This window comes from Trichoderma evansii, assembly GCF_050947405.1.
Source record: "Trichoderma evansii strain SZMC 28006 chromosome Unknown GGI43scaffold_2, whole genome shotgun sequence".
In the NCBI taxonomy this organism is placed as follows: Eukaryota; Fungi; Ascomycota; class Sordariomycetes; order Hypocreales; family Hypocreaceae; genus Trichoderma; species Trichoderma evansii.
In genome coordinates, this window is record NW_028145204.1 from 954,702 (window position 1) to 978,432 (window position 23,731).

General features: G+C 49.5%; 7 protein-coding genes and 1 non-coding gene across 8 annotated transcripts; 3 read left to right on the plus strand and 5 right to left on the minus strand.

Moving 5' to 3' along the window:
* Nucleotides 1–1,709: 1,709 nt before the first annotated feature.
* Nucleotides 1,710–4,204, plus strand: GGI43DRAFT_420322 (SAM and PH domain-containing protein; the record flags this gene model as incomplete). Its single annotated transcript, XM_083207799.1, has 2 exons — nt 1,710–1,880; nt 1,961–4,204. The coding sequence occupies 2 exons, from the start codon at nt 1,710–1,712 to the stop codon at nt 4,202–4,204; spliced, it is 2,415 nt and encodes an 804-aa protein (XP_083064838.1).
* Nucleotides 4,205–5,151: 947 nt separating this feature from the next.
* On the minus strand, nt 5,152–6,453 carry GGI43DRAFT_146985 (mitochondrial 37S ribosomal protein mS42). Its single transcript, XM_083199373.1, has 2 exons — nt 6,046–6,453; nt 5,152–5,962 (listed from the first exon to the last, which is right to left on the minus strand). Exons 1-2 carry the CDS (start codon nt 6,299–6,301, stop codon nt 5,325–5,327), a joined length of 894 nt encoding a protein of 297 aa, XP_083064839.1. The 5' UTR covers nt 6,302–6,453; the 3' UTR covers nt 5,152–5,324.
* A 635-nt stretch (nt 6,454–7,088) lies between these two features.
* GGI43DRAFT_147108 (vacuolar membrane protein-domain-containing protein) lies at nt 7,089–8,568 on the plus strand. The gene is made up of 2 exons (XM_083199374.1): nt 7,089–7,664; nt 7,747–8,568. Exons 1-2 carry the CDS (start codon nt 7,197–7,199, stop codon nt 8,365–8,367), a joined length of 1,089 nt encoding a protein of 362 aa, XP_083064840.1. The 5' UTR covers nt 7,089–7,196; the 3' UTR covers nt 8,368–8,568.
* Nucleotides 8,569–8,785: 217 nt separating this feature from the next.
* On the plus strand, nt 8,786–8,886 carry GGI43DRAFT_t18. The gene has a single exon. It is a non-coding gene; the product is annotated as a tRNA-Ala (tRNA).
* A 550-nt stretch (nt 8,887–9,436) lies between these two features.
* GGI43DRAFT_147134 (uncharacterized protein) lies at nt 9,437–11,716 on the minus strand. Its single transcript, XM_083199375.1, has 3 exons — nt 11,163–11,716; nt 10,334–11,091; nt 9,437–10,312 (listed from the first exon to the last, which is right to left on the minus strand). The coding sequence occupies exons 1-3, from the start codon at nt 11,354–11,356 to the stop codon at nt 9,558–9,560; spliced, it is 1,707 nt and encodes a 568-aa protein (XP_083064841.1). The 5' UTR covers nt 11,357–11,716; the 3' UTR covers nt 9,437–9,557.
* A 3,029-nt stretch (nt 11,717–14,745) lies between these two features.
* Nucleotides 14,746–15,364, minus strand: GGI43DRAFT_379396 (chitin synthesis regulation, resistance to congo red-domain-containing protein; the record flags this gene model as incomplete). Its single annotated transcript, XM_083202832.1, has 2 exons — nt 14,746–15,121; nt 15,201–15,364. The coding sequence occupies 2 exons, from the start codon at nt 15,362–15,364 to the stop codon at nt 14,746–14,748; spliced, it is 540 nt and encodes a 179-aa protein (XP_083064842.1).
* A 1,906-nt stretch (nt 15,365–17,270) lies between these two features.
* GGI43DRAFT_147144 (FAD binding domain-containing protein) lies at nt 17,271–20,229 on the minus strand. The gene is made up of 6 exons (XM_083199376.1): nt 19,997–20,229; nt 19,778–19,832; nt 19,584–19,657; nt 19,166–19,494; nt 17,866–19,089; nt 17,271–17,799 (listed from the first exon to the last, which is right to left on the minus strand). The coding sequence occupies exons 1-6, from the start codon at nt 20,039–20,041 to the stop codon at nt 17,580–17,582; spliced, it is 1,947 nt and encodes a 648-aa protein (XP_083064843.1). The 5' UTR covers nt 20,042–20,229; the 3' UTR covers nt 17,271–17,579.
* A 1,140-nt stretch (nt 20,230–21,369) lies between these two features.
* On the minus strand, nt 21,370–22,690 carry GGI43DRAFT_147368 (uncharacterized protein). The gene is made up of 3 exons (XM_083199377.1): nt 22,241–22,690; nt 21,870–22,115; nt 21,370–21,787 (listed from the first exon to the last, which is right to left on the minus strand). Exons 1-3 carry the CDS (start codon nt 22,295–22,297, stop codon nt 21,578–21,580), a joined length of 513 nt encoding a protein of 170 aa, XP_083064844.1. The 5' UTR covers nt 22,298–22,690; the 3' UTR covers nt 21,370–21,577.
* Nucleotides 22,691–23,731: the final 1,041 nt, after the last annotated feature.

Sequence of the window (23,731 nt, forward strand, 5' to 3'; positions counted from 1 at the left end):
CTTCGGCCTCACCGACTTGCTGCATGTATCAGTACTTTTTTTAACGGAGAATGTGAAAGAAAAAAAAAAAAACGTTGGGTTCCAAGACGGGTCCGGGATGGAGCTTTTTTCGCCTGGTCTGCGAGGGAAAGGCTCGTTGAGTCACGAGGCCACAATGACGACGTCAGATCTTCCACCGCCTATCTTCTCTTGAATGATCTTTTGTGAGCTCTTTGGGCTCCTAGTCCTTGTCTGCCGTGCGGCTTGTTGGAGACCTCGCGATGCTGACGGAGGCGACCCCCGGGGTCGGTGGTTATGTTGTATCTTGAAATCTGAGGATGCCAATGTCACCTTGATACATTGAGCCACCGAGGCTTGACAGGTTTACCAGAGCTCGGGACACTTACACTTTAAGCAAGTGATTGCTTCTGCAATTCACCGTGCCTGCGAGACGGAGCGGGGATACATGGATTCTGGACTATGACAGAAGCAAGACAGATATGATACCTCACCCTTCTATCGCCTACTGTCTCGCAGCACTGGAAGCTCTACCCATCCTCCCGTGCATACAAAGGGACATGGACTGTATTGAGAATCCTTGTTTGTGCATAAGTGGTCCGCCATTGTCGACCAGGGCTGCCTCCCTCAACCTTTTGTCCGCATCCTAGTCCGCTTGCAGCTTGCAAAGAGATCACGGCGCCTAAGCGCCGGCTATATTTGGACGAGTACCGGCGTCCATGATTTTTGGCCATCCAGCAAATCGCATGGGCCAATACCCTGCGCGCGGCTCCACATATGGAGCTTGTGCGGCAGTATCCATGGGTGGCTACGACAGTTGACTGGCTGGAAGAAACGACACCATCTGCGAGTGTTTGGCCGTCTGTCCAATTGTTCTCGTCGTCTTCGCGCCGCCATCATGGCAGAAAGCGCCAGCCTCCGGCGCCAATAGGAGCCAACATTGTTGACTCTAGCACTGCGGCCAGCTGTGTCACCCTGTCCTCGTACGGGCCTGTGCTTTGAAATATGCGAGCAGCGCCCTGCCTCCGTTAGTATTGTACTTGTAGAGTGCTGTGGGACTTGCTATTCTTGTCCCCCGCAACGTCCTTTTGCGAGCCGAATCGGTGTGTGCTCATCACATCGCATTACAGACTAGCTCTGGTGCTGACTACCGGGTGGTGGTCCCTGGCTCAAACGTGCAGTCGTATGCGTGTTTTCGCCCGCAGGAACTCACGGCCGGTCCCTGAGATGCGACCTTCGGCCGCTCTCATGAGGAATACTTATCAACCGTTAGCCGCCCACCGAGATGCAGAGTTCTCTTGCCCCTTTGCGACCTCTATCTCGTTTATGTGACATCTACTCCGTATCGAGATTTTAATTCCCTTGCTTGGCCGTTTCCTTTTTTGCGTCTTGATTATATTGTTTCATTATTGAGTTGCTTCGATCTCCCTAGAAGGATTGCCGGCGACGGCTACATTGTTAGAAGCAACTCTACTCTACTACCTCTGAAGCTACCACGAAGCTTATCCTCGCTGCTTCCATGTATTAAACAGCCCATCTTAGCGAGCAATTCATATAGAAAACAGACAGCATCGAGTGCTGAGAAACATGGTATGGTAGCAATTTCATTCTGTTTTGCTTTTCGCGCGTTTTATCATTCGGCCTCGTCACTTACTTGATATCCTTAGAATTACACATCTTTTCAAGCCGGCGAGAGCCGCACATACCAGGAGATGCGCCAGAAGCCTGCTCCTCGGGACACCTTTTTTAACCTCAAGCAAGAGCCCCAGCACATTAGACCGACGTCAGTGGCTACAGAATTCGTGGATACGGATTGGGATGGAGAAGAAGATGAAGTGATCAGTGAGCCGGAAGATAACTCACCGCGAGTGAGCTTGCAATCAGTAAGTAGACCATCTTCTTTCTATATTTCATCCTCCTTCTTTGGAAGCGGAAGCTCGATGCTAACGTCGGATTCTTGTAGTCTGGGCAGCCGAGTTTCACAACCCTTTCTTCGTACGACGAGGCCCCCACCCCCCGTTCAAGCAGAGGCCCGCAGGTCTATCTGGAATATTCCCCAAAGCAAGTAGAAGGCCCTCGCGGGCCGCACCTCTTTCGATTTCCTGCCGATCAGTACATGAAGTATCCGGCAGAGGAAGATGTAATTCTAACATTGTCGCCCATGACTCCTCAAGTGCCTCGACAAGTTGTAGCTCATCAATTATCTCGCCGGAATAGCCCCTTCCAGTACACTGATGAAGAGCTCGACTCATCAGAACTGGCGTCGTGGACTCCTGAGATGGTGGCACAGTCAATGCTCAATACAGGTTTAGAGCTGGCGGTCTCGGACCGATTCATTGAGAATGATATTACCGGAGCTATCCTGATGACGTTGAAGTTTGAAGATCTAAAAGAGCTGGATATTACTTCTTTCGGAATTCGAACAAGGGTATGGCACCAGATTCAGGCATTGATGGATAGCAGGCCTGCCTCACCCCGAGCTTCGACTCCAATTGAGGACAAGCCGAGCCGCGAAGCTAGGAAGGCAGTGAAGAAGGACAACTCTGGTTCAGTGCGACGCCACGAGAGCAAGCGCAGACAACGCCGCGGCGTCAATGACCCCATTACGCCAATGGAGTCTGTATCAATCATTGGCATCGAACAGGTTATTCCAAAGCCTCACAACTGTTCCAAGGGCGAGAAGTGTTCGAAGTGGAAGAAGCAGCAGAGGGTCATTGAGGAGTTCAAGAAGTTGAATCCCCACATCGACCTCAACACAGCCAGCGGCGCGGTTCTCATTTATGGTGACGCAGGAAACCCTGACACGGCCAGGGCCTTGGATCCCAATGAGACGATTCGGCCATTTTCTGATTCGGTTCCCTCTGTGGTGGCATCTTCCGACATCCTCGGCCCCGGTGGCCTACCACCTCTCCAATATCTCCAGGAAGCGACTCTTCGAGGCGTACAGGCTCGCGATCCTCAGGACAATGTCCGCCAATTCCTCAGCTTTCAGCAGACCAACCAGTTTAGCACTGAAGTGCCGCTGACTCCGCCCTTTGAAGTTACGCCGCCTGCACAGCCTCATCAAGGCCTGCGACGTCTGCCGAAGCTATCTATCCCAGCAGGGCCTCAAGCTGCACGACAAGCAGCTCCTCGAGCATCTGTGTCACAGCCTACACAACAGCAATACCCGGAATCCTGCTTCTCTTCTCCTCTGCAAGAGTTTGTACCATACCAGATGGACAAGGTAGATCCGTTGTCACCTGACTTGGAAACTGCTAAGAATCCGTACCGATTTGGGACCCCATTCTCTGAGATGGATGTTCCAGTCACTGCCGTGCCCATTGGGCCTGTTGCTCGTGATACCTCTCAGTCGGTGCCTCCCGATATGAACTACCGAGCCGCTCCCACCGCACTGGGTCACACTCGATCCCAGTCGCGAGCCTCTGCACGTCGCCCGTCATTCCCCGTCCTCCCAGCCTTGGACGAGAACCGGGCTACCCGTAACTACCATAGGACTACGTCGCCAAAGACGGCTTCTCCTAGAACCCCAGTCCCCTCTCAGCAGTTTCAGCAGCAGCAGCAGCAACCCTCTCAGCCTTCTCAAGCCCCTCCTCGCTTTCACTATCCCTGGTCTCCTATTGATCGTACTACGTATGAGACTGCTATTCCCCCTATGCCTGTACTGCGCCCTGGTGATTCCCAGGAAGCACCTGCTGCCATGTCTACAAACGGTATCAGCTTCCAAGGCCCCATGAAGAAGCGCAAGATGCGCATGCTTCGCCATGAATGGCAGGACGGTTATTTTACCTTGAAGGGAACCCGCCTGAACATGCACAAAGATGCCCAGCAGATGGATCGTACACTTGAGTATGTCGATATTGATGACTACGCAATTGCCTGCTCCAGCCTAGCATCTACATCCAAACTCTCTGCTGCATTCAAGGCCGTCTCCATTTCACACAACCGTGAAAAGAGCGACCCTGTTGGCGCTTTCAGCTTCCAACTCATTCCTCAAGACAAGAACGGAGCACGTCTTCGTAAGCGTGAGAGCTCTCTCCAGCCTAATGCCTCGGCTGAGGGTGTCAACGGCACTGGCAAGACTCACCACTTCGCCGTCAAGGGCCGTGATGAGCGCATCGACTGGATGCGAGAGCTCATGCTGGCCAAAGCACTGAAGCAGAAGGGAGATGGCTTTGAGATCAGTGTCAACGGTAATATGATTTAAGCTACATAAATCAAGCTTCAATCCTTTTTGATGAACTTTTCTTTGTTTTTAACGAATGAATGATTATGACCTGTTTTCTTTATTTGTTCTCTTTACCAAATCTCTCCCTTCTCAATCTTCTTGATTTGTATACTTCTCTCGCGTGTAGCCAAGCACTAAGGTTGCCTGCGCTCATACTGCTCCTTTTTTTTCTCCTTCTTTGACTTCTCTTCTCCCAAAACCTCTTCTTCTCTTCTTGCATAAGACAAAAATATGGTGGGTGTGTATGCGCGTGGATTCGCAGCGAAGGATTTGATATCCGTTTTGTTTTCTATTTTGAGGGTTTAAGATTGATGATACCTACTTTATATGTTAGAAACCTTCCTTCAAGGGATTATGATGACTTGGAAAAAATATTTTCATGCTGTTGGTTTGGAGATTTTTTGGCTAGTGGTAGCTGGTTTACATAAAATGCGAAATAAAATGAAGAAAATTAGCATGAGTTTTGGTGCACTTTTGATGTAAATTGTGTATATTATATTATTTTTTGTGGTTGTAAATGGCAAATTACAATCTTCAGCGATGTATTTTTATAGCTTTGGGTGAGCAGATGCTGGAACGACTTGGAAGATTTCTCTAATTATGACATTACTCTGATGGGAGGGGGTATATGAGGAACAGTACATTGGAGTAACAAGCAGAGTATCATACATTGTATGTCGAATACATAGGTAATATTAGCTTTGGAAAAAGTCGTTTTATTCAAATGATCTAGGGTATGAGCCATTCCATGCATATATGCCCCGAGAAGCTCTATTCACCAGTATAAGCTCAATGGCAGATTCTCCTCTCATAATAAAGGCCATCTCTACTTTTTACTGTTGTATTTTTAGATAGAGCATAGTAAATATATATATAGTACTTTTACACTATCTTACATCTATTCCAACCTGCCCATCATCTCGCATGAGATATTTTCCCAATATATCGCATGTGAGGCAGGGCTTGCGGACCATATCTCTTTTGTTTTAGTAATGACATATATACGTAAAATTTCGCTCCCCTCCTCTTTGCTTCTTTTATCCTTTGATTTTGTTTTTTTTATCCTCTTCCAGCATCGCCTTCATCTCTTTCTCTCTTTTCACGGAGATGCTTCTGACATGAACTCGGGGCGCGCAACGCCAGACCTCTGGTGCACCTTTTCCCAATCAATCAGATTCCACCAAGATTCAACGTAGGCAGTCTTTCCACCGTTACCACCAGCTCCAACACCCCAGTCCAGCAGCCAAGCATGCTCCCAAGTGTTGAGACACAGCAGCGGCTCCAGCTCAATACCTCCAGGGGGCAAATCGCCAGTCCTCCTCCTGGCACCAAGCGCCTGGTTGTTGTAGTACTGTCTCGCAGAGCCCTCATTTCCGACAGTGTTCATGTCTGTGGACTGGACTCTCCAGTGGGCACCAGGGTAAGGTGATCCGGCGAGGTAGGTGGGCAGCAGGCGGTAATCGCCGGGGCCGGCCTTGACGAGCCATAGGAAGCCAGGGCCGAACATAGCGGAGGCGGTGGCGACGAACTCGCGGCGCAGGGTGTCGATGGAGGAGAAGGAGGCCTCGAGCTCGCGGCGCAGGTCCTCGGGCATGGGGGTGCCGTTGGGGGCGATGCCCTGGAAGAAGAAGTGGTTGTTGTGGGCCATGGAGGCGTAGTTGAAGATGGCGGCTTGGTTGGGTTCGCGGGCGGTCATGAGGAGGATGGTTTTCATGTCACGGTCTTCGAGATCGGTGCCTGAAGCATCAAGTTAGCAAAAAGCTGCAGAATTGGCGAGAGAATACAGAAAGGTAAAGAGAAAAAGAGCAACTTTAACTTACCAGCAACCATGGCATTGAGCTTGTCCAGCATCAGCTTCATGTAGTCTGTCCACGCAATGGCGAATCCACCGGCGCTCATCAGGTTGGGGACACCCTGGGAGTAATCGTGAGGCAGCGCCGGCACCGAATGCAGACTCCTCCGGGCAGCATTGAAGCTGGCGCTTAAGCTGGTGTTGAAGCTGGTGTTTGCGGCCGATGCGCGCAGGCCCAGGCCCAATGCCTGCTTGGGCGTCCGTAGCAGCCGCGTGCGGAACATGATTGGCCGTGTATGTGTGAGGAAGAAGAAGAAGGGTGGCGTGGCCGAGGAATTGGGAGGAGGCGGCCAAAATCCTGGGGAAGAGAGTGGTTTGATATATTGGTCGTGATACTCGAACTTTTTCCCGCCAAACTTGGTTGATTGGATTGCCCCACCACTAGTGAGAGAAACAGAGCAGTGCACCAGCCTCAATTGGCTGAGCCACAGAATGGGGACAGGGACAAGGCTGGTGGCTGGTGACTTTAAAAATTAAGCACGGAAAAAAGGTTAGACCGGGGCAGCCTGACAGGGCAAGTGACAAATGGAAATCGAAGCGTCATCCGAATCCCCGCGGCTGCCTGTGCCAAGCTTTCAATGTACATGGTACGTGGCGCAGGCCCCGTTGTCGCACCTTGTCCCGTACGAGGGGCCCAAGTCTCAGGTACTCCAAGTGCCGTGCCGTGGCCCCAAAATCCAAGCGCCATTCTGCTTAATCAGTGATGTAACCACAGCCATTTTCTGGCTGGCTGAGTCTGCGCCTCTTTCGAAATTTCTCCCTGTTTTATGTTTGATGTTTTATATTGCTTGGTATTTTATTTCATCTCGTCATTTTTTTCTCGTCACTTTGCTTGCGATTCGTTCTTAGAGGCATTGCGACCCTCCATTCTGGTTCTAGAGCAGCTAAAACGCCTCTCGTGACTCAAATTGAGCTGCACGACATCAGCTTCGAGGCTGTCACTGGTCGATCGCCCCCCGTTCCTTTCCGCAGTAGTTTTGAAGGCGCACCGCCACTTCAGCGCGTCGATAATCCGCTGACCTGGTCATTGTCTCACCTTTCTCGTTTCTCGGTCCTCGACGCCTTGTTTTGCTTCTACTTGTCCTCCCCTCCTCCTCTTCTCTCTTACGTCTTCACGGCATGCAGTTTGCTCGTGATGCGGCGATAGGCGTCGACGTTCCTACTCCCGCAATTCTCACAGCCATGGCGACTTTCACCACGTCGATCGTATCGTCGGCCACGGCCACCGCTACAGCCTCTCCCTCGGGCCCCTTCCACATCGACTCCTCGCAGGGCGAATGTCAGCTGCTCGGGCCCTTCGCCCTGGTGGTGCAGGCGGCGCTGGGCGGCCTGGCGATGCTGTCGCTGGTGTATAAGCGGTGGAGAGAGCACCCGCAGCGCCCCGTCAAGGTCTGGTTCTTTGACGTCTCGAAGCAGGTCTTTGGGTCGGTGTTGGTGCACATCTCCAACATCTTCATGTCCATGTTGACCAGCGGCCGCTTCAGCATCAAGGTCGAGCCCACCGTGGTGGAGAGGCTGGTGGCGAGAGGCGACGATAACTACGCGCCGAACCCGTGCTCGTTTTACCTTTTGAATTTGGCGATAGATGTAAGCAATCAACTTTGCGCCGTTGCTAAACTTTCTTTTAAATCCTTGATTGCTGACTGCTTACCGTTATCCGGCCCTTTAGACCACTGTTGGCATTCCAATCCTTATTGTCCTCTTACGAGTCTTCACCGCCATAGCATCCTTCACGCCATTTGGCAAACCCAACGAGTCCATCCAGTCAGGCTACTATGGTAACCCCCCCAACGCCTGGTGGTGGCTTAAGCAATCCTTCATATACTTCGCCGGCCTTTTTGGCATGAAGATATGCGTTCTCATCATCTTTATCATGATGCCATGGATCTCCCGCGTCGGCGACTGGGCGCTTGGATGGACAGACGGAAACGAAAAGCTCCAGGTCGCCTTCGTCATGATGATCTTCCCCCTCATTATGAATGGCCTCCAGTACTACATCATCGACTCCTTCATCAAGAGGAAAACGCCAGACCACGAGATACTTGCTTCGCAAGACGATGACGCCGACGACGATGACTATGAGAGACGAGGTTCGAGCTCTGGTGGCATCCGTCGAGACAGTGAAGATGATGAGACTCCTGTTAAGATCAACGGACGGTCGCGCAACAACCTCGGCGAAGAATATGATCCCGAGGTGGATGGCGACGCCCCGACAATTGTTGGCAGCAGCTCAAACCAACCCATCTCCAAGTCTAACGGTGTCTCGGTTGGATTATATCCAAAGGAGTAATAGCACACTTCTCTCTATTCGCATTGGTCCAAATGCTTGTACATAACCGCCTCTAACACCATCACCATTACCACCAATACCACCACTCGCAATTATTTTGCAAAGGGAGCCTTTTGGCACGGATTCATTATACATTCTGGCGTTTATTTCTTCTTTCTAGGAGTTTCACATGGATTTCTTTTGGGGTTTCGTTTTTTTTTTTTTTTTTTTTTTTTAAACTTTGTCGGGTTTTCATGTCATGTAGCGCTTATAAAGGATAGAACGGGTCTTTTGCAAGAAATACATCGCCTTTTTTTCCCCAAGGAAACTTGATTTCGCATTCCGGTATTATTTAATTCTATAAGGTACAGCGATTTGCCCTGTTCTTTGCCTTCTTGTAACGTGTTTGGGCGGCGAGAACCTCAACACAGCTGAAGCTGGGCGGATGGTTTAGTGGTATAATTTTCCCTTAGCATAGTGCAACCTTCGAGATGCATCACCGCATGGGAAAGGTCCGGGGTTCGATTCCCCGTTCGTCCATCAAAGTGATTTTCTTTTTTTGCTCTATTTAAAAACTTGAATTGTTTTTTTTTTTCTAGTTATTTTTTTGTAGCTTGACATGCATTGTGGTATTGTTTTGACCTGGATCTTGCACGTGAAATTTTCTGATACTGCGAAAATGCGGATAACTACCCAAATAGGCCACAGAAAACAGAACATTCTTAACACTAACTTTTACATCAAAGAACTGGAATTCATCTTCATAAATGCCCAAATGATATTTCTTATGAAATAGTTTCTTCATCATATATAGTTACGGTATCTCCAATAACTTTAGGTCATACATACAAAAAGCCCCAAACCATCAATCCCGCCTATTCACGCCTCCAGAAGAAGAGAAAATGTTTAAATAAACGGGTCCAGGCAAGCAATGGCAATGCCCTTCAAAGAATCATAAAAAGAAAATAACCCAAGCAATCATACCCAACCAAATATCGTCATAATGTGAGCAGTGATGTAAGCATCGAAACACGAGGCTTTACTATAACAAAAAAACAGAACGCAACTGGACCTCTAACTGATTGCTGATTTGCCCTTTAAAAACGCCACGCAACAAAATGCCCTCAAGATATATATGGTACACCAACATATGTGTCATGTAGATAGAACCGAATTTAACATGAGCGTTCGATCATTAGGTGGAACCTCCCTTAGATACCACTCCAGCCCTGTGGGGCCGGGCTATAAGGCTTGAAGCCTGGGTATCCCTCGTGCTCCTCATGCTCGTGGGATTCACTGGGACGGCGATCGTAGTTTGGCTCGTCCTGAGGCGCCGGACGAGAGTAGCCCGAGTTGAAGTCGAATCCCCCATTGTTGGTGATGGGAGAGGCCTGGCCACTGTGAAGAGCATTCTGCGGCCCAGGGGTATACGTCCTGAAAGGGACGGGCTTGTTTTGCGGAGTTATGGCGATGTCATTATTGGGGCCCGGAGAACGTCTCTGGTTTAATCCAGGGCCAGGAGACTTTCTCATGTGAGGATCCGTGCCATACGAGGTTGGCGAAGTGTGTCCATCAAGCTCATGAGGGGCGGTTGGCATACGTGCTGGTCCGGGTGTCATCTGTCTTGGAATGCCATAGTCATGCTGGTTGGTGATGGGTGATTGATGTCCAGGGCTGCGCATACCTGTGGTAGGGGCTGCATGATCGTAGGGTTGACTGGGGCTGAATCCATCTGCGACGTGGTTTTCATATCCTTGGTTTGCTCCGTTGTAGTGTTGGTCATGCGTGCCGTAGGCTTGGTCGTGTCCGTTGAATCCCTGGGCATGTTCGTCGTAGCCTAGTTCATGCACACCATAGGGCTGCTGCTCGTGGGCACCGTAAGCCTGGTCATGTCCTCCAAAATTCTGTTGTTGCGCGCCATAGCCCTGATCATGTCCACTGTAGTGTTGGTCATGTCCGTTGTAGCCTTGATCGTGTCCGTTGTAGCCTTGATCGTGTCCATTGTAGCCCTGGTCATGTCCATTATAACCTTGATCATGTGCAGCAAATCCTTGATCGTGTGTAGCAAATCCTTGATCGTGTGTAGCAAATCCTTGATCGTGTCCAGCAAATCCTTGATCGTGTGCACCATACGCTTGATCGTGAGCTCCGTATGGGCTAGCAGCGGGCTGTTGGCCGTAAGAGTTCATGTTACTAGGAGAGTTGTTGTTTAGACGCTGGTTGTAAGGATCATTTCGACCCATAGGCCTCTGCTGTTGCTGTTGCTGTCCTCTGAGCCCGGGGCTGTTCACGTTCCGAGGAGTCATAGGCTCCTTCTTGGGCGGCAAAGTATCCATTTCGACCTCCTCTTCCAGCACAATCTGCTTGGAGTTGGCCGTTTCCCAGCTCGGCATAGCAGGGAGGGCATCGGCATTATGCTTGGAGACATCGAATTCGGCATACTGCGGAGGTCCATGAGACGCTGGCGTAGAGAAAGCAGGGACTGTCGAGTGTTGTGGCATATTGACGACCATGGGTGCCTCCTGTCTGTATCCTCCGGACTGCTGGGGAACGTATGGCGCTTCGAGTTGCTTGCGAGTTCCCCCGCCGGGAGTATCGCAGCATCCGCAGCAGTTGCCGCAACACTTGAGGCAGTAGCAGCAGCTGCAGCAGCATGACATTCCCAAGCAGGTACATCGAACAATGCAAATGACAATACTCAGAAGGATAAGACCGGCGATGATCATGAGCGCAATAGCAGGCCACCTATTAGAGGAGTAGGAGTTAGTGATGTTATGGGTGAGGTGACTTTGTGACTTCAGAGTTGCTACACATACTTGCAGTAAACGTGGGCCATGCACCCATCCCAGCTTGAAAAGGCTGCCTTAACGTCTGAAATCTTGTTATCAGCATCCGCGACGATGTCCCTCCGAATGACTTCGGTGGCGAGACTCCTAGCGATACTCTCTTTCACAGTCTCCCATAGCCCGCCCCGAAGGCTTCGGACCATAGCAACATCGACAGCAGGCATCGTGTATGATTTGATTGGTATCCTGTGAGAATTGTTCGTTCTTTCTCTCCGGATACGTAAATGAATAGATATTAAGTTGGTGGTACTTGTAACTCGTGGTGAATGTCGTTGGCTGTCAACTTAAATGGATGTCTAAGTCATGCTCCAACTGACAAAGCTTCGAAGCGAAATTAGAAACACACAATGCGGCTCAAAATACGGTCGTCGGTCGTAGCAAATCTTTCGATTTCGGGATTCGATCGCAGAATGATGGGATGAAGAAAACAATAGCCTATGCTCCCGCAAAAAGTCGGACGAAGAAAGAATGATGTCGCACACCGTATCGTTTGTTACAGCACCAAGGGCAAGTGTGATTCTTTACCCCTTGAAATGATCGTCAGAGGGATACCGTAGCACGAAGGCTGGGTTTCTCTCTGTGAGATAAGGATTGTGAAGACGGTTGAAACCGCCAAGCAAAGGGATTGGCTTTAAAGCTCGCGCGTAACGGCGAAGCTCTTAATGCGTTGAGAGAGTGAAGGGCTGTGCAGCTGAAAGTCGCTTTTTCGAGACGGATAAGCAATCTTATCCAACAGAGGACGCTGACGAGGCGCGGGCAGACTTAGCGCGCGCGCACTGTCCTATTTCCGTGGCTGTATCGTCGTCGTGATCGGTTCGTCTCTGTGCTCCCTTCCCAGTAATAAATAGATTGATTGATAATGAGGGGCGGAAATTTGACAAAAGATCAAAAGTCCAAAAAGAGGGAATGTGTGTGGCCGTTGGTGCAGCTGGCCATCAAAGCAGGACACAAGAAATGAAGGAATGAAGCCTGGGAGGGCGAGAGAAGAACGCTGCAAAAGCAACCGAAAGGAAAGGCTTTGGATATGAAAAAAATATCCAACGGGAAGAGTTTGCAAGGTGCAGGGGAGAAAGAAGAAAAGAGGAAAAAGAAAATTAATCTGCCATCGTGCCGCATTGCCCGGGTATAGGAAGGGGCACCTGTCGCTCCAGCTTTTTATCACGCATCATGCACGTTAAGGACCACGTTGAGGGCCTTTAGTTGGTACCATTTACCTTAGTCTTCTTACTTTTGGAGCCTCTACTCGTGGTACCGTTACTTTGGGATGCTATTAGTGCTGCGAAGCATGCAGGGGTAAGAACGGGAACGTGCGTTTACAGGGGTCGCTACGCCTGGTCTGCTTGATGGTTTTTGCGGCTGCTGGTTAGCGGTCGCAGTAGCAGTACCTGTCAGCCAGCTTCTCGCTGTAAGCAGAGCCTCGTACCGGCTACTGCTGCCGTAGCACTCCATGCCGGTCGTTTTCTGCGTCAGCACTCCGCAAAGCAAGAGCTCGCCATTCAGGTACCCGAAGGCGGCGACATCGTCTTGTAATTTCGACCCGCGCCTCCAGGCCGCGCCACCAGCACTTGATACCGATGCCGACAAGGGACGAAAAGCCAGAGATCCACTTGTCATCACACAAAATAAGCATCGACAAAGCAAAAAGCGAAAAGGGAAGACCGGAAAAGGAGTTTCAACGTCATCGGCGCCGGCATATCCTCATCTTGGCAAAAAAGATAACTGCCAAGCGAGAAAGGTTAAATGGATCCATCGAGCTTCGCGTGAGCCAAGAAGGGTAATTGACACCAGAGGATCCCAATTCCAACGGGGCCGCTAACAGCGATGGTCGTGGGGATGACAATTTAGACCCTCTTTTTCTTTCTTCTTTTTCCTTTTCTTATTTCCATGTATTGTGTATCTCTTTTCTCCAACTATTCTGCCTTGCCCTAATATTTCTGTTTGTCAGCTCGTTCAAATAATTTGGCCGCCACAGTTTCGGCTCTTCAGCTCTCATCCTTTGCAACCTCAGCTCTGACCTTAAAGGCTTTAGCTTTGCGGGCCGTCGAGCCCGGCCGGTGCTTTTGGCGCAGGCGCACGTCCTTATAAACAGCCTACTATAACGGTCTGAGGCTTGCACGCTGTGTCTTGATTGGGCCAGACAGGAGAAAAAAAAAGAAAAGAAAAGCCACAGCTGTCTTCACCCCTGAAGCGTTGCATCGGCGTGAAAAATTAGATGTTTAATACGTAAAAAGGGCTGATAGTAAGGGTTACTAAGTTATCCCTACTGCTGCTCTAAGTGGGCGCCTGAGACCTCAAAAAGGGAATTGTGAATCTGGCGTTGCTAGGGAAGTAGCAATAATCAAGGTTGATTTTTAACGTGCGAAATTATGTGTGAATTGATTCGAGATATTTCATGTCAATTTTGGCTAATGCTATCAGAAAGCGCTGGTCAATGAGGATAGGCGCAATAAAGTGCCAGGAAAACAATTGAAGTGTGAAAAGCTATACCTAGAGCATTATCGCAGGAAAAGATGCTGAAAATGCTATGAGAACGCTCCTTTAGCTGCCGTAGGTTTTTGCCCTATTATTATGTCAATAGAGGCAACTGTATAGCAATAAATTAAGCATAAGCTCTTGGAGATTATTAAAATTGCTGTGAAGTCTCGCCCGTATACGCGGTTGTGGTCCTGCTCCTATGCAGTATACCGTCTGAGGCAGTGAAGCCTTTGGGAGATTAAACATGCTGTGAAATCCCAAGGATTTCATATCTGTCTTAATGCGGCTAAAAGCAATACTACGATAGAACTGCAGGGAAAAAAAAGGTGCCCTGTAACGAGATACTTGGTGTAGACATCATTGATGCTGCTGAGGATAGACACTCAGAACGGGCATCTGGTAGAGACATTCATTAAAATTAGTGGAGATGGCCACTCAGCAGCTGTAACACGGCTATACATTATTGATAACGCTGTATCAATTGGAGTTACCTGGGTTTGCAGAATACAGAGCCTATATACTGTATAAAGTGGCACAGAGACGGGAGTCTATATGCAATCTCAGCCACCACGCAATCCCCGCTTCTGTGGCAAAAGAGGCCTCCAAACACCAGCAGTCTTGGCTGTATCACTGCTAAGACACTCGAGAATGTCTCAGCGCATCATAATTTCGTCTGTGCGAGCGTCGATGTTGTCAAGTCACAAAGAATTACTAGAGAATGCAAGATGAATATCAAAGCCCTATGATCAGGCGTAAATGAAATTGTACTAAAATTAAAAGAAATATACTACAGATTAGTCTGGCTCACTGCGACTCAGCCGCAGTAAACTCGTGCTAGTTTGGCGCCGTTTCTTCGTCTAGGCATATCATGTCCGATCACTGCCCTCTTCCACATCGTAAAAAAAAGCAAATTTGGATATCAATCTCCCGCAATCCTCTTGTCCATACCGAAACGCCGGGCCGACCCTATTCCCGTTTATCTCTCTCTTTTTTTGATGTATTATTCAGGATTTATTTTCGTAAACGCAGAGTCAGATCTCAGCTTGCTTCATTCAGTTCACCACTGATCCATGCCTGCTTATTTTCCGGGAGGCGGTCCCGAGGGAGCTTGATATTCACCACCGGGATGGTATGCACTTTGAGGCGGCGCTACACCGTATTGATGACCGGTGTTGTATCCGTCATTGGTATTGAATGTGGTGCCTGTTGTCTGGTTACCCACAGGTTGCTGGCCATACGGCGGAGGGCTGGTATAGCCTCCGTATCCCTCGCCGTAGGCAGGTTGCTGATAGCCGCCTTGGTTGTATCCAGACTGATAGTTGTTCATCTCGTGGGCGTTATTGTATTTGTTGTTTCCAGCAGGTGCAGGTTGGCCTTGAGGAGGGCCGCCGCTGAACCAGCCAGTCCCGTACATGGGTTGAACACCGCGTCTACGGTTTCGTCGTGAGATGCACCTATTGCGATGAGCGTTAGTATTAATTATGCTTAAAAGAAATTGGCTTGGCATGGGTAGGGGAGTGAAATGAAGCTTACAGGCAGCTGAATAAGAGAACCAAGGCCAAAACGACGGCGATACCGGCGAGCACCCATCTACCCCAAAAGTACCAGCCGCTCTTGCGACGACATCCAATTCCATCAAAGAAATATCCATACCCGCAGCCGTCGTCTCTAGCGAAGAGGTCCACGGTCGGAGCCATGGCTGAATAAAGTAGAGGGAAGATGTGAATCCCTTTGACAAAAGTCGATGAAAAAAGAGAAGATCAACAATATCAGTGAATCGCTAGATATCGTTTATCGCTTTCCGCAGGAATTGAGTTTCTTTGGTGGCGAAACGGTTTATGTACGAGGCGAATGTAGATGGAAGATGAATAGTGGAAAAGGAAAAAGAAGAAGTAGAGTATTTAAAGGAAGAAGGAAAATAAGAAAAGGCGGCTAGGTTCCGAGGGATGCCCAGAGTTTAAAATCCGTGGCCTCAGTCTGCGCCCTGCGGTTTGCTGTCTTAGTTGGGCAAGATGGCGTGGGCGGGTAGCTGCGACTTGCGTTGGTTGCGACTGTCTCTGTATGACGTTGGAATCTTGGGCCTATTAGGAATCAGAAGCCGGGTCCCGTCCGCCACTTTTTTTAGACGCAAACGCTGTGACAGCCACTGGGTCTTTAGCGAGAGAGTAAAGCGTGTTTAAGGTACCTGTAAGCAGTTTAAAGCTACATGTACTTATAGAACAAGGGACGCACAGACGAGTGTGGAATAAATTGGAGGGAAGCGTGTGCGAGGGAGAAGTGAGAAATAGAAAGATGGAAAGACGAAGGATAGTCTCATGCTATTATATGACTATGACATTATAAATGCCCGCCAAGCTACGTGCGTGTTCTTCTCCGGTCCTGTCGGTGTTCAAGGTTCATGTCATCGCCAGCAGCCAAGCAGCCAAGCCCAGCAAAGCAGCGCCACCGCACCCACCCGCCACGCCAGCATTGAATGTGATCACTGGGACCCAGAAAAATTGCGATTTCCCAGCAGCACTGCCCACTGGCATAATGCCAGCACCAGCGGCATCAGGGCCCTAGCGCCGGCGTTGCTTATTGCTGATGCTCCTCCAACGGGGGCTGATGATCGTCGCTGTATGGAATACTGGTACCTACTTCGTACATGTATATTACTGGCAGGTGCCTCGCCGTTTAGTGTGGAAAGCTTTAGCGATTTAATTTGAAAAACCAGGGCGAATAGCGGCTTGGAGAGCGCTGCGGCCAGCACAAGCCCGCCTAACGGGAGTAAGGCGAAAGCAAAAAGCCTACCTACCTCGGCAGCTACCTATCTAGTAACAAAAAAGCATCCAACCACCCAACCTCATCGTCTAGGCCACGCCATCGGTGAACAGGATGCACCCGACAAGACGGACTTCGGCAACGGACGATTTCAGTCGGTACTTGCCTGTCTAGACAGCATTCCATATGCAGCCATGTACCGCTATACGCACACGAGCGATAAAGTTGATGCCTTCGGTCCATGTTCGAATGCAGTGGCTGTGCAGAGGGCTCCCTCGTCCACCAATCGGTGCGTTCCATTCAGCTAACAGCTTTCCCCAGTTCCGTCTAGTGGACCGTAAAGGCGCCAGGTGGCGTTGTGCTGGAGGAAAAAAAGACGGGACACCATCGAATCGTATTACGGAATACGGAATACGAATTGAATGCGCAGTGCATGGAAATCCTTCACAGAAGGCCATCTCCGGTTCTAGAAGGAAAAATGCGATTGGCCTTGTAAGAAGCCCTGGATTCGGGGCTAAGCCCTGCAATAAGTGACAAATATCTGCTCCTCCTGAATTCTCTTTTTATTTGAAATACTTGGTGGTTTTAGAATGGTTTTATTACTGAGACTGGAAACGGAGAGAGAAACACAGCCATCGAGATGCATTAGAGTTCAATAAACTTGAGGATATATTTACCGCTATAAAGGTTTCATACCCTATCGTCAATGAAGAGCTTTAAATAGCAAGTACGTCATATGCTAAAACCTCACACGGAACAATGGGAGCATAAAGGTCGGTACAGTAGCCTAGTAGTCACATGAATGCGTCCCTGTCTACAATTAGGCCAGCTACAGTCCGCTGACATAAGGCACTACCTAGTCACAGCAGCGAGACAGATATAGTATTATTGTACATATTTTTTTGTTCCTTTTTTAGTACTATATAGCAGTAGTATCAATCAGGATATTGGAGCCTCATTGGCAGCGTCCATGTAAACTCTCCCCTTCCCACCTATTCTCGGAACCTCATATCATGTGTACATGGAGGGCGCTATATTCAACAACCCCCCTTTTTTTTTTGTTTCACCGACCTGACCCTTTTTTGCTCCTTTGCTCAAAATCTCACACACTTATTCGTACGCTTCAAATCCAACGGCCAGCATGTCTGCTGCTTAGTATACACGCTTGAAGGGAGGAACGGGCTTGCACTCGTTCTCGTCCAGGGTGGTGGAAATGACCTTGCGGTATGTCAAGTCTACCTTGCCGTGAGGCTGCTTCTGGAAGGAGAGAGTGTGCTTCATCCAGTTCTCGTCGTCACGGTCAGGGAAGTCCTCACGGGCGTGGGCACCACGGGACTCCTTTCGGGCGGCGGCGGAAGTGGCGGTTTGAACACTATGGTATCTCATCGTTAGTCATCATACATCTTACTTGTGTCTGGTTTCATTATTCGGCACTTACGCGCAAGTCAACAGGTTTCGCAGCTCAAGAGTCTCAACAAGATCGGAGTTCCAGATCATGCTGCGGTCCTTGATACCGACTTGGGAGAAGGTCTGGTCGACCTCGTTCATCCTGCGGACACCCTCGTCCAAGCTCTCCTGAGTTCGGAAAACGCTGACCTCGGTCTGCATGGTCTTCTGCATAGCCAGGCGGATCTCGGCGGTGCTCTTGGGGCCGTCAGAGGTTCGGACCTGGTCCAAGACCTCAATGTGGTCAGCACCAGCGTCGGCAGCCAGAGGCTTCAGCTTGTCGCCAGGCTTGAAGTTGTCGCGGATGGTGTGGGCAACGGCACGGCCGAAGACGACCAGATCCAGCAGGGAGTTGGCACCCAGTCGGTTAGCACCGTGGACAGACACTGAAGCAGCCTCACCACAAGCGAACAGACCAGGGACAATCTTGTCCTGGCCGTTCTCATCAATGGTAAGAACCTCACCAGTGTAGCGGGTAGGAATACCACCCATGTTGTAGTGGACAGTAGGCAGAACAGGGATGGGCTGCTTGGTGACATCGACACCAGCGAAGATACCAGCGGTCTCAGAGATACCGGGGAGACGCTCGGCAAGAATTTCCGCAGGCAGATGGCTGAGCTGCAGGAAGATGTGATCCTTGTCAGCACCGACACCACGACCCTCGCGGATCTCCATGGTCATTGATCGGGAGACGACGTCACGGGAGGCAAGATCCTTGGCAGTGGGGGCATATCGCTCCATGAAACGCTCACCCTCACCGTTAAGCAGGTAACCACCCTCACCACGAGCACCCTCGGTGATCAGGCAACCAGCGCCGTAGATACCAGTGGGGTGGAACTGAACGAACTCAAGATCCTGGTTAGGCAGACCAGCACGGGCAACCATAGCCATACCATCACCAGTACAGGTGTGGGCAGATGTGCAACTGAAGTAGGCACGTCCGTATCCACCAGTGGCCAGAACAGTGTTGTTAGCAAGGAATCGGTGCAGAGTACCGTCCTCCTGGTTGTAGGCGAGAACACCACGGCACTCGCCATCCTGCATGATCAGGTCGATGGCGAAGTACTCGATGAAGTAGTTGGCGTTGTATCGGAGAGACTGGCCGTAGAGAGTGTGCAGAAGAGCGTGTCCGGTTCGGTCAGCGGCAGCACAGCATCGGTAAGCCTGACCACCCTTGCCATACTTCTGGGATTGACCACCAAAAGCTCGCTGGTAGCTATAGAATAGAAATATCCATGTTTAGTAAACGTTATTCAACACCAGAGGCAACACTCTTTATAAAAGAAACTCACATCTTGCCGTCCTCAGTTCGGGAAAAGGGGCAGCCGTAGTGCTCAAGCTCAATGATGGAGGCAGGAGCTTCACGGGTCATGTAGTGGATAGCGTCTTGGTCACCCAGCCAGTCGGACCCCTTGACGGTGTCGTACATGTGCCATCTCCAGTCATCCTCGTGCATGTTTCCAAGGGCAGCGTTGATACCACCTTGGGCAGCGACCGTGTGAGATCGTGTGGGGAAGAGCTTGGAAATACAGGCAGTCTTGAAGCCAGCTTCGGCGAGACCCATTGTTGATCTCAAACCAGCACCGCCGGCTCCCACAACAATTGCGTCGTACTCATGGTCCTAACAGTGATAATGCATGGTCAATTGACAAGGTCTTTTGCCTCGGCCCGCTGGCCCGGAAGAGCTCTCAATCGAGGGGGACGACGTACAATGACGGGGTATTTGGAGCTGACAAAGGGAGAAGCTTCCTTTGCTCTCAGAGGTCCGTTTGCGATAACACGAGCTATATAAAAGGCTCATTAGCACATCCAATCGTTCATCTCTTTCGCCCTCAATCTTCGATTCCGGATTTGGTTCCGATCGTAAATCGCACATCGCGGGTCTCAAAATTGCCTAGACCTACCTGCTGGTCGAGTAGAAGAGAAGGTCCTAAGCTGGGTTCGCGCCAGTCGAGAGATCTATAGCAATCCTAACATCAGCAAGCTGTACAAGGAGGAAAAAAAAGGACAGGTCAAGGGAAGTCATTGCTGCCACACGAGCTATAACCTCCCCCGGCGATCCGTTTTGCGCGCAGGGCAGTTCGGGATTCGCAATTTTTTTTCGCAGTATTGCTTCCACGTACCGAAGAGCCAGAGGCCAACTTCCTCAATGCCATAGAAGACGCCATTGTGAGCGAAGCAAGAGATCCGGGGTCACCAGGCTGCGTCCGCGCAAAAAAATTGAAGCAGCAATGGCCTTGAACTCTAGCAGCAAGGTTGGAGATTCGGTAGCATATGTCACGTTTTCGTAGATGGGGTCTTTCGGAAGCGCATGTGTCGGTCCTCGGCTATCCGGACCAATGATATGTTGTGTATTAGTAGTGGACTCGGGATTAGTCAGGATTCTGGTAAATAGAGCTGATGGAACTGCCGTGATCACTTCAGCTGCAGCCGGGTTCTCGTATAGAAAAGACCTATAGAGCAACACTCCTTTGGCTTTACAAATTTACGGCTTCTTACTTATAAAGTTACTTTCTTAATATTGGCCTTTATGTTACAGGATTTGCTACCAGTTTACCAGCCGTGAGCTTTTTGTTGAGCACACTTCGGAAATATACCGTGTGAATACACAGTGCAATATTCGATTGACACTGAATACGATATACGTTTTGAGCCACGCGAGCGAAGCAAAGTCAATTAATGGCAGAACCAAGGTGTTCTACATATATCATGAATAAATCAGCCTCAATGATAAAATATCCTTCAAATATTGATGTATTCATTGGTGAACTACTTACACTGTACTCGGTTACGTGCTATTATAAGTATTATACTGGCAGAGTTTATATATACGAGCCTCAAAGCAAAACCCATCTTCCGGCAGTACTATCAATCCCGATTTTTCGGCTCTCAATGCTCTCCGAATTTATCACTCATCATGGGATTAGCAGGACTCTCTCTAGTCAATTAATTGCTCTTCTTTATCGATGAGCGTATGTATTCGACAAACAGACGGTTAATCCTCGAGATGGCATGCTGTTGTATTAATTTATCGTATATCGTACAAGAGCTCCAACAGTACCCATTCCACAATTAGGCAGAATGAACAACCAAAGAACAAAGTTCGTTGCATCGTTTTCTCAAAGAAACAAAAAATAACGACAAAAGAAAAACAAATATGCCTAGTCGAAGTCGAAACTGGTCGGCTTCATGCACCAACAAGGCAAACAAACAATGCGCCCTTTTCTCCCGTGACTCCATGCTCAATTCCGCTTGCGTAAAAGGAGAGTGGCTACAAGGTAAAACCATCCTCTTGCCGTGCAATCAAAAACCCAAGAATATCATCCAAAGATACCGAAAAAGGAGGGTATAAGAAGCAAAATCCATCTTTCCCGTCCCAATCAAAACCCAGCTCTCGATCGGTTGAGCTCAAGTCGTCCATCCATCATTTAATATACCGTATAATTTTTTAAGGTCGTAGGTCGTTTTGACAAAAGAATGGTGTATCGTTATTTGCTTTGGTTGCCCCAGTTTCTCTCTTTTCTCCACACAGAGAGACGAAAAGCAACAGTACGAAACAAAAGAAGAGAGAGAAGAAAAGGATTCAAAACGAAGCCCGCAGGATAAGTTCGAAAATACCAAATATGGTCGTAGCCAGATCTATTGCTTTGCGCGTAGAACAAGAAGAAGAGAAAACGTAGAAAATCGTCGACAGCGTTGGTACCTTAGACCTTGGGGAAGGAGTAGCGGTTTCGTCGCATTTCGTCGGCCTTTTTCATGTTGAGTTCGGCAAATTGCTGAGCTTGCTGGCGTTGAGCTAGAGCATTGATCTTCTCGCGCGCTCGCATGAGGCTGCTATTGTCCTGCTGCTTGAGCTTGGCGCGAATATCGTAGAGGGCCATGAGCATATTAGCTCGTTCAAGGTCATCATCGTACTAAACGATATCAAGCCACAGTTAGCTCTGGAACTGATCAAAACAAGAATATTGCCCTTAATAAAATTGTGGCGCATCTTACATTAGATGGTTGAGGTGTACCGGGGATAGAGTTGGCGGCTGAACCAGACTTTGGTGAACTGATGAGAATGCGCCGGCCCATCTTGTCGAATTTGGGCTGCGTGCCGGCTTCAGACGACCATGCGCGCCTCAGACCAGATGAAGGCCTCTGCTGTTGCTGGGAAGTTGCGTGGGTGTCGTTTTTGAGAAGTTCGGTCTGGATAATGGGAATGTTGGCATGAACAATGGCGGCGGCGGCCTCAGGTTCCTATCGATGTGAAAACTTGTCAGAAAAAAGATGCAAAAAGATTCGTATAGAGTGATTTATTGCAGAATATTGTTGGGAGTAGAGACGAAGGCATCGGTAGTGTAGTAAGATGCAGCAAGACATACAGCTGCGCCGAGATTGCTCAAGTCGGCGAGGACCTGTGACAGCTGCAAGCTCTCCATTTCAATGCTTGGCACCGAAAATGTATCGAATATTCTTTTCCTCTATTTCTGTCTCGAGGAAGAAGGAGGGAATAGGAGAGGAGGCGGCGGATTCTAGTATGGCGCGAAGTGGTCGGTGATGTTGAATATTGGAGTTCCTCTTAGCGGGCGCATAAACGACAGATCGCGTGTGCGAGGAACGGAGCAGCTGGATCGGTAGAATCGAGTACGGTTTGAGCGCAAGATTTGCAGCTTGACGGTGGTCAATAGGTGCAGTATTCCAGGAGGGAGGAAGTCGAAGAGAGACAGCAAAGTCGAAGAGAGGCGAGAGGGATGAGCGAAAATTAAAAAAGAGTTCAGAGGAGGAGAGGCCAGCTGGGCGGCCAAAAAAGTTAAGAGCAAATCCCAGCGCCGCTGAAAACAGGAAGCCTGGAGCGGGGATCCGGCAAGCTTGCCACCGAAAGCATCCTCTGGCCCAAGAAACTGGGGCTCTCCAGCAGGGCCCGGCGCCTGTGCAGGTCAAAAGCCCGCTAAAAACCCCTGCTAGACTCTGCCTCTCCACAAATCCCGCGCTGGGGACATCTCCGGGGTACTGCTAGGAAAGGCAGTTTCAAACTCTTATCAGATACATACGACGACATCTCCTCTATAAAGAGTTCGTGTTAAAACAAGGATTTGCTGCGCGGTCCCGGAATATCCCCTTGGACCCTCTTCTTTTCCAGCAGATCCGATGTCTATCTTGTCATTCATTATTGAATCTGAGTCAAGGACATCCAACCTCAGCCAACCTTGATCCTTTAATCAGCAAAGGATCTTGGATTGGATTACTAACAAGTATTCGTACTCTTGCCCAAAAGGTACAGTGCCCAAGGTTAGTTGTACACACTTCTTATAGGCAGTACGTATTGCAGAGCTGAGTGCATACGAGCAACAACACTGTGCAGTGCTACGGCAGGGCGGTATTCGCCTACTTCCTAAAGGCCGTACGACCTAGCGAATCTGACTGACCGACGCGGGAGGCTTCAGGGGGGCCTTGCTGCGGGATTACTCCGTACGTGTACGAGGATGTTTTGGCGAAGAAGCATCGGCGGCACGAGACCACTTACCTGTAAGGAGTACTCTTACAAGGAAGATACATGCACCTACAGCACAGGGAGCAGTATTCTGCAAAGGTAGTCTCGTACTCACCGAGAGGTATAAGAACACTCTCAGGGGTATCATATTGTTGAATAGCGCTTTAGACTTCAGCTGGACGCGTGTGCGTGCCTTGGGACGGGCACAATGATTTAGCCCGTCTCGTGTTTCTTCCTGTCCAACGCATCTAATTCAGCCACCCATTCATCCATCCATCCACCCGGATCGCTCGCCAAGATGCGGGTGCTACAACTGATGACCGATCAATTCACTTACCCCAAGTACAGTCATCGCTGCTGGCCTGTTGTTACTCCGAATTAT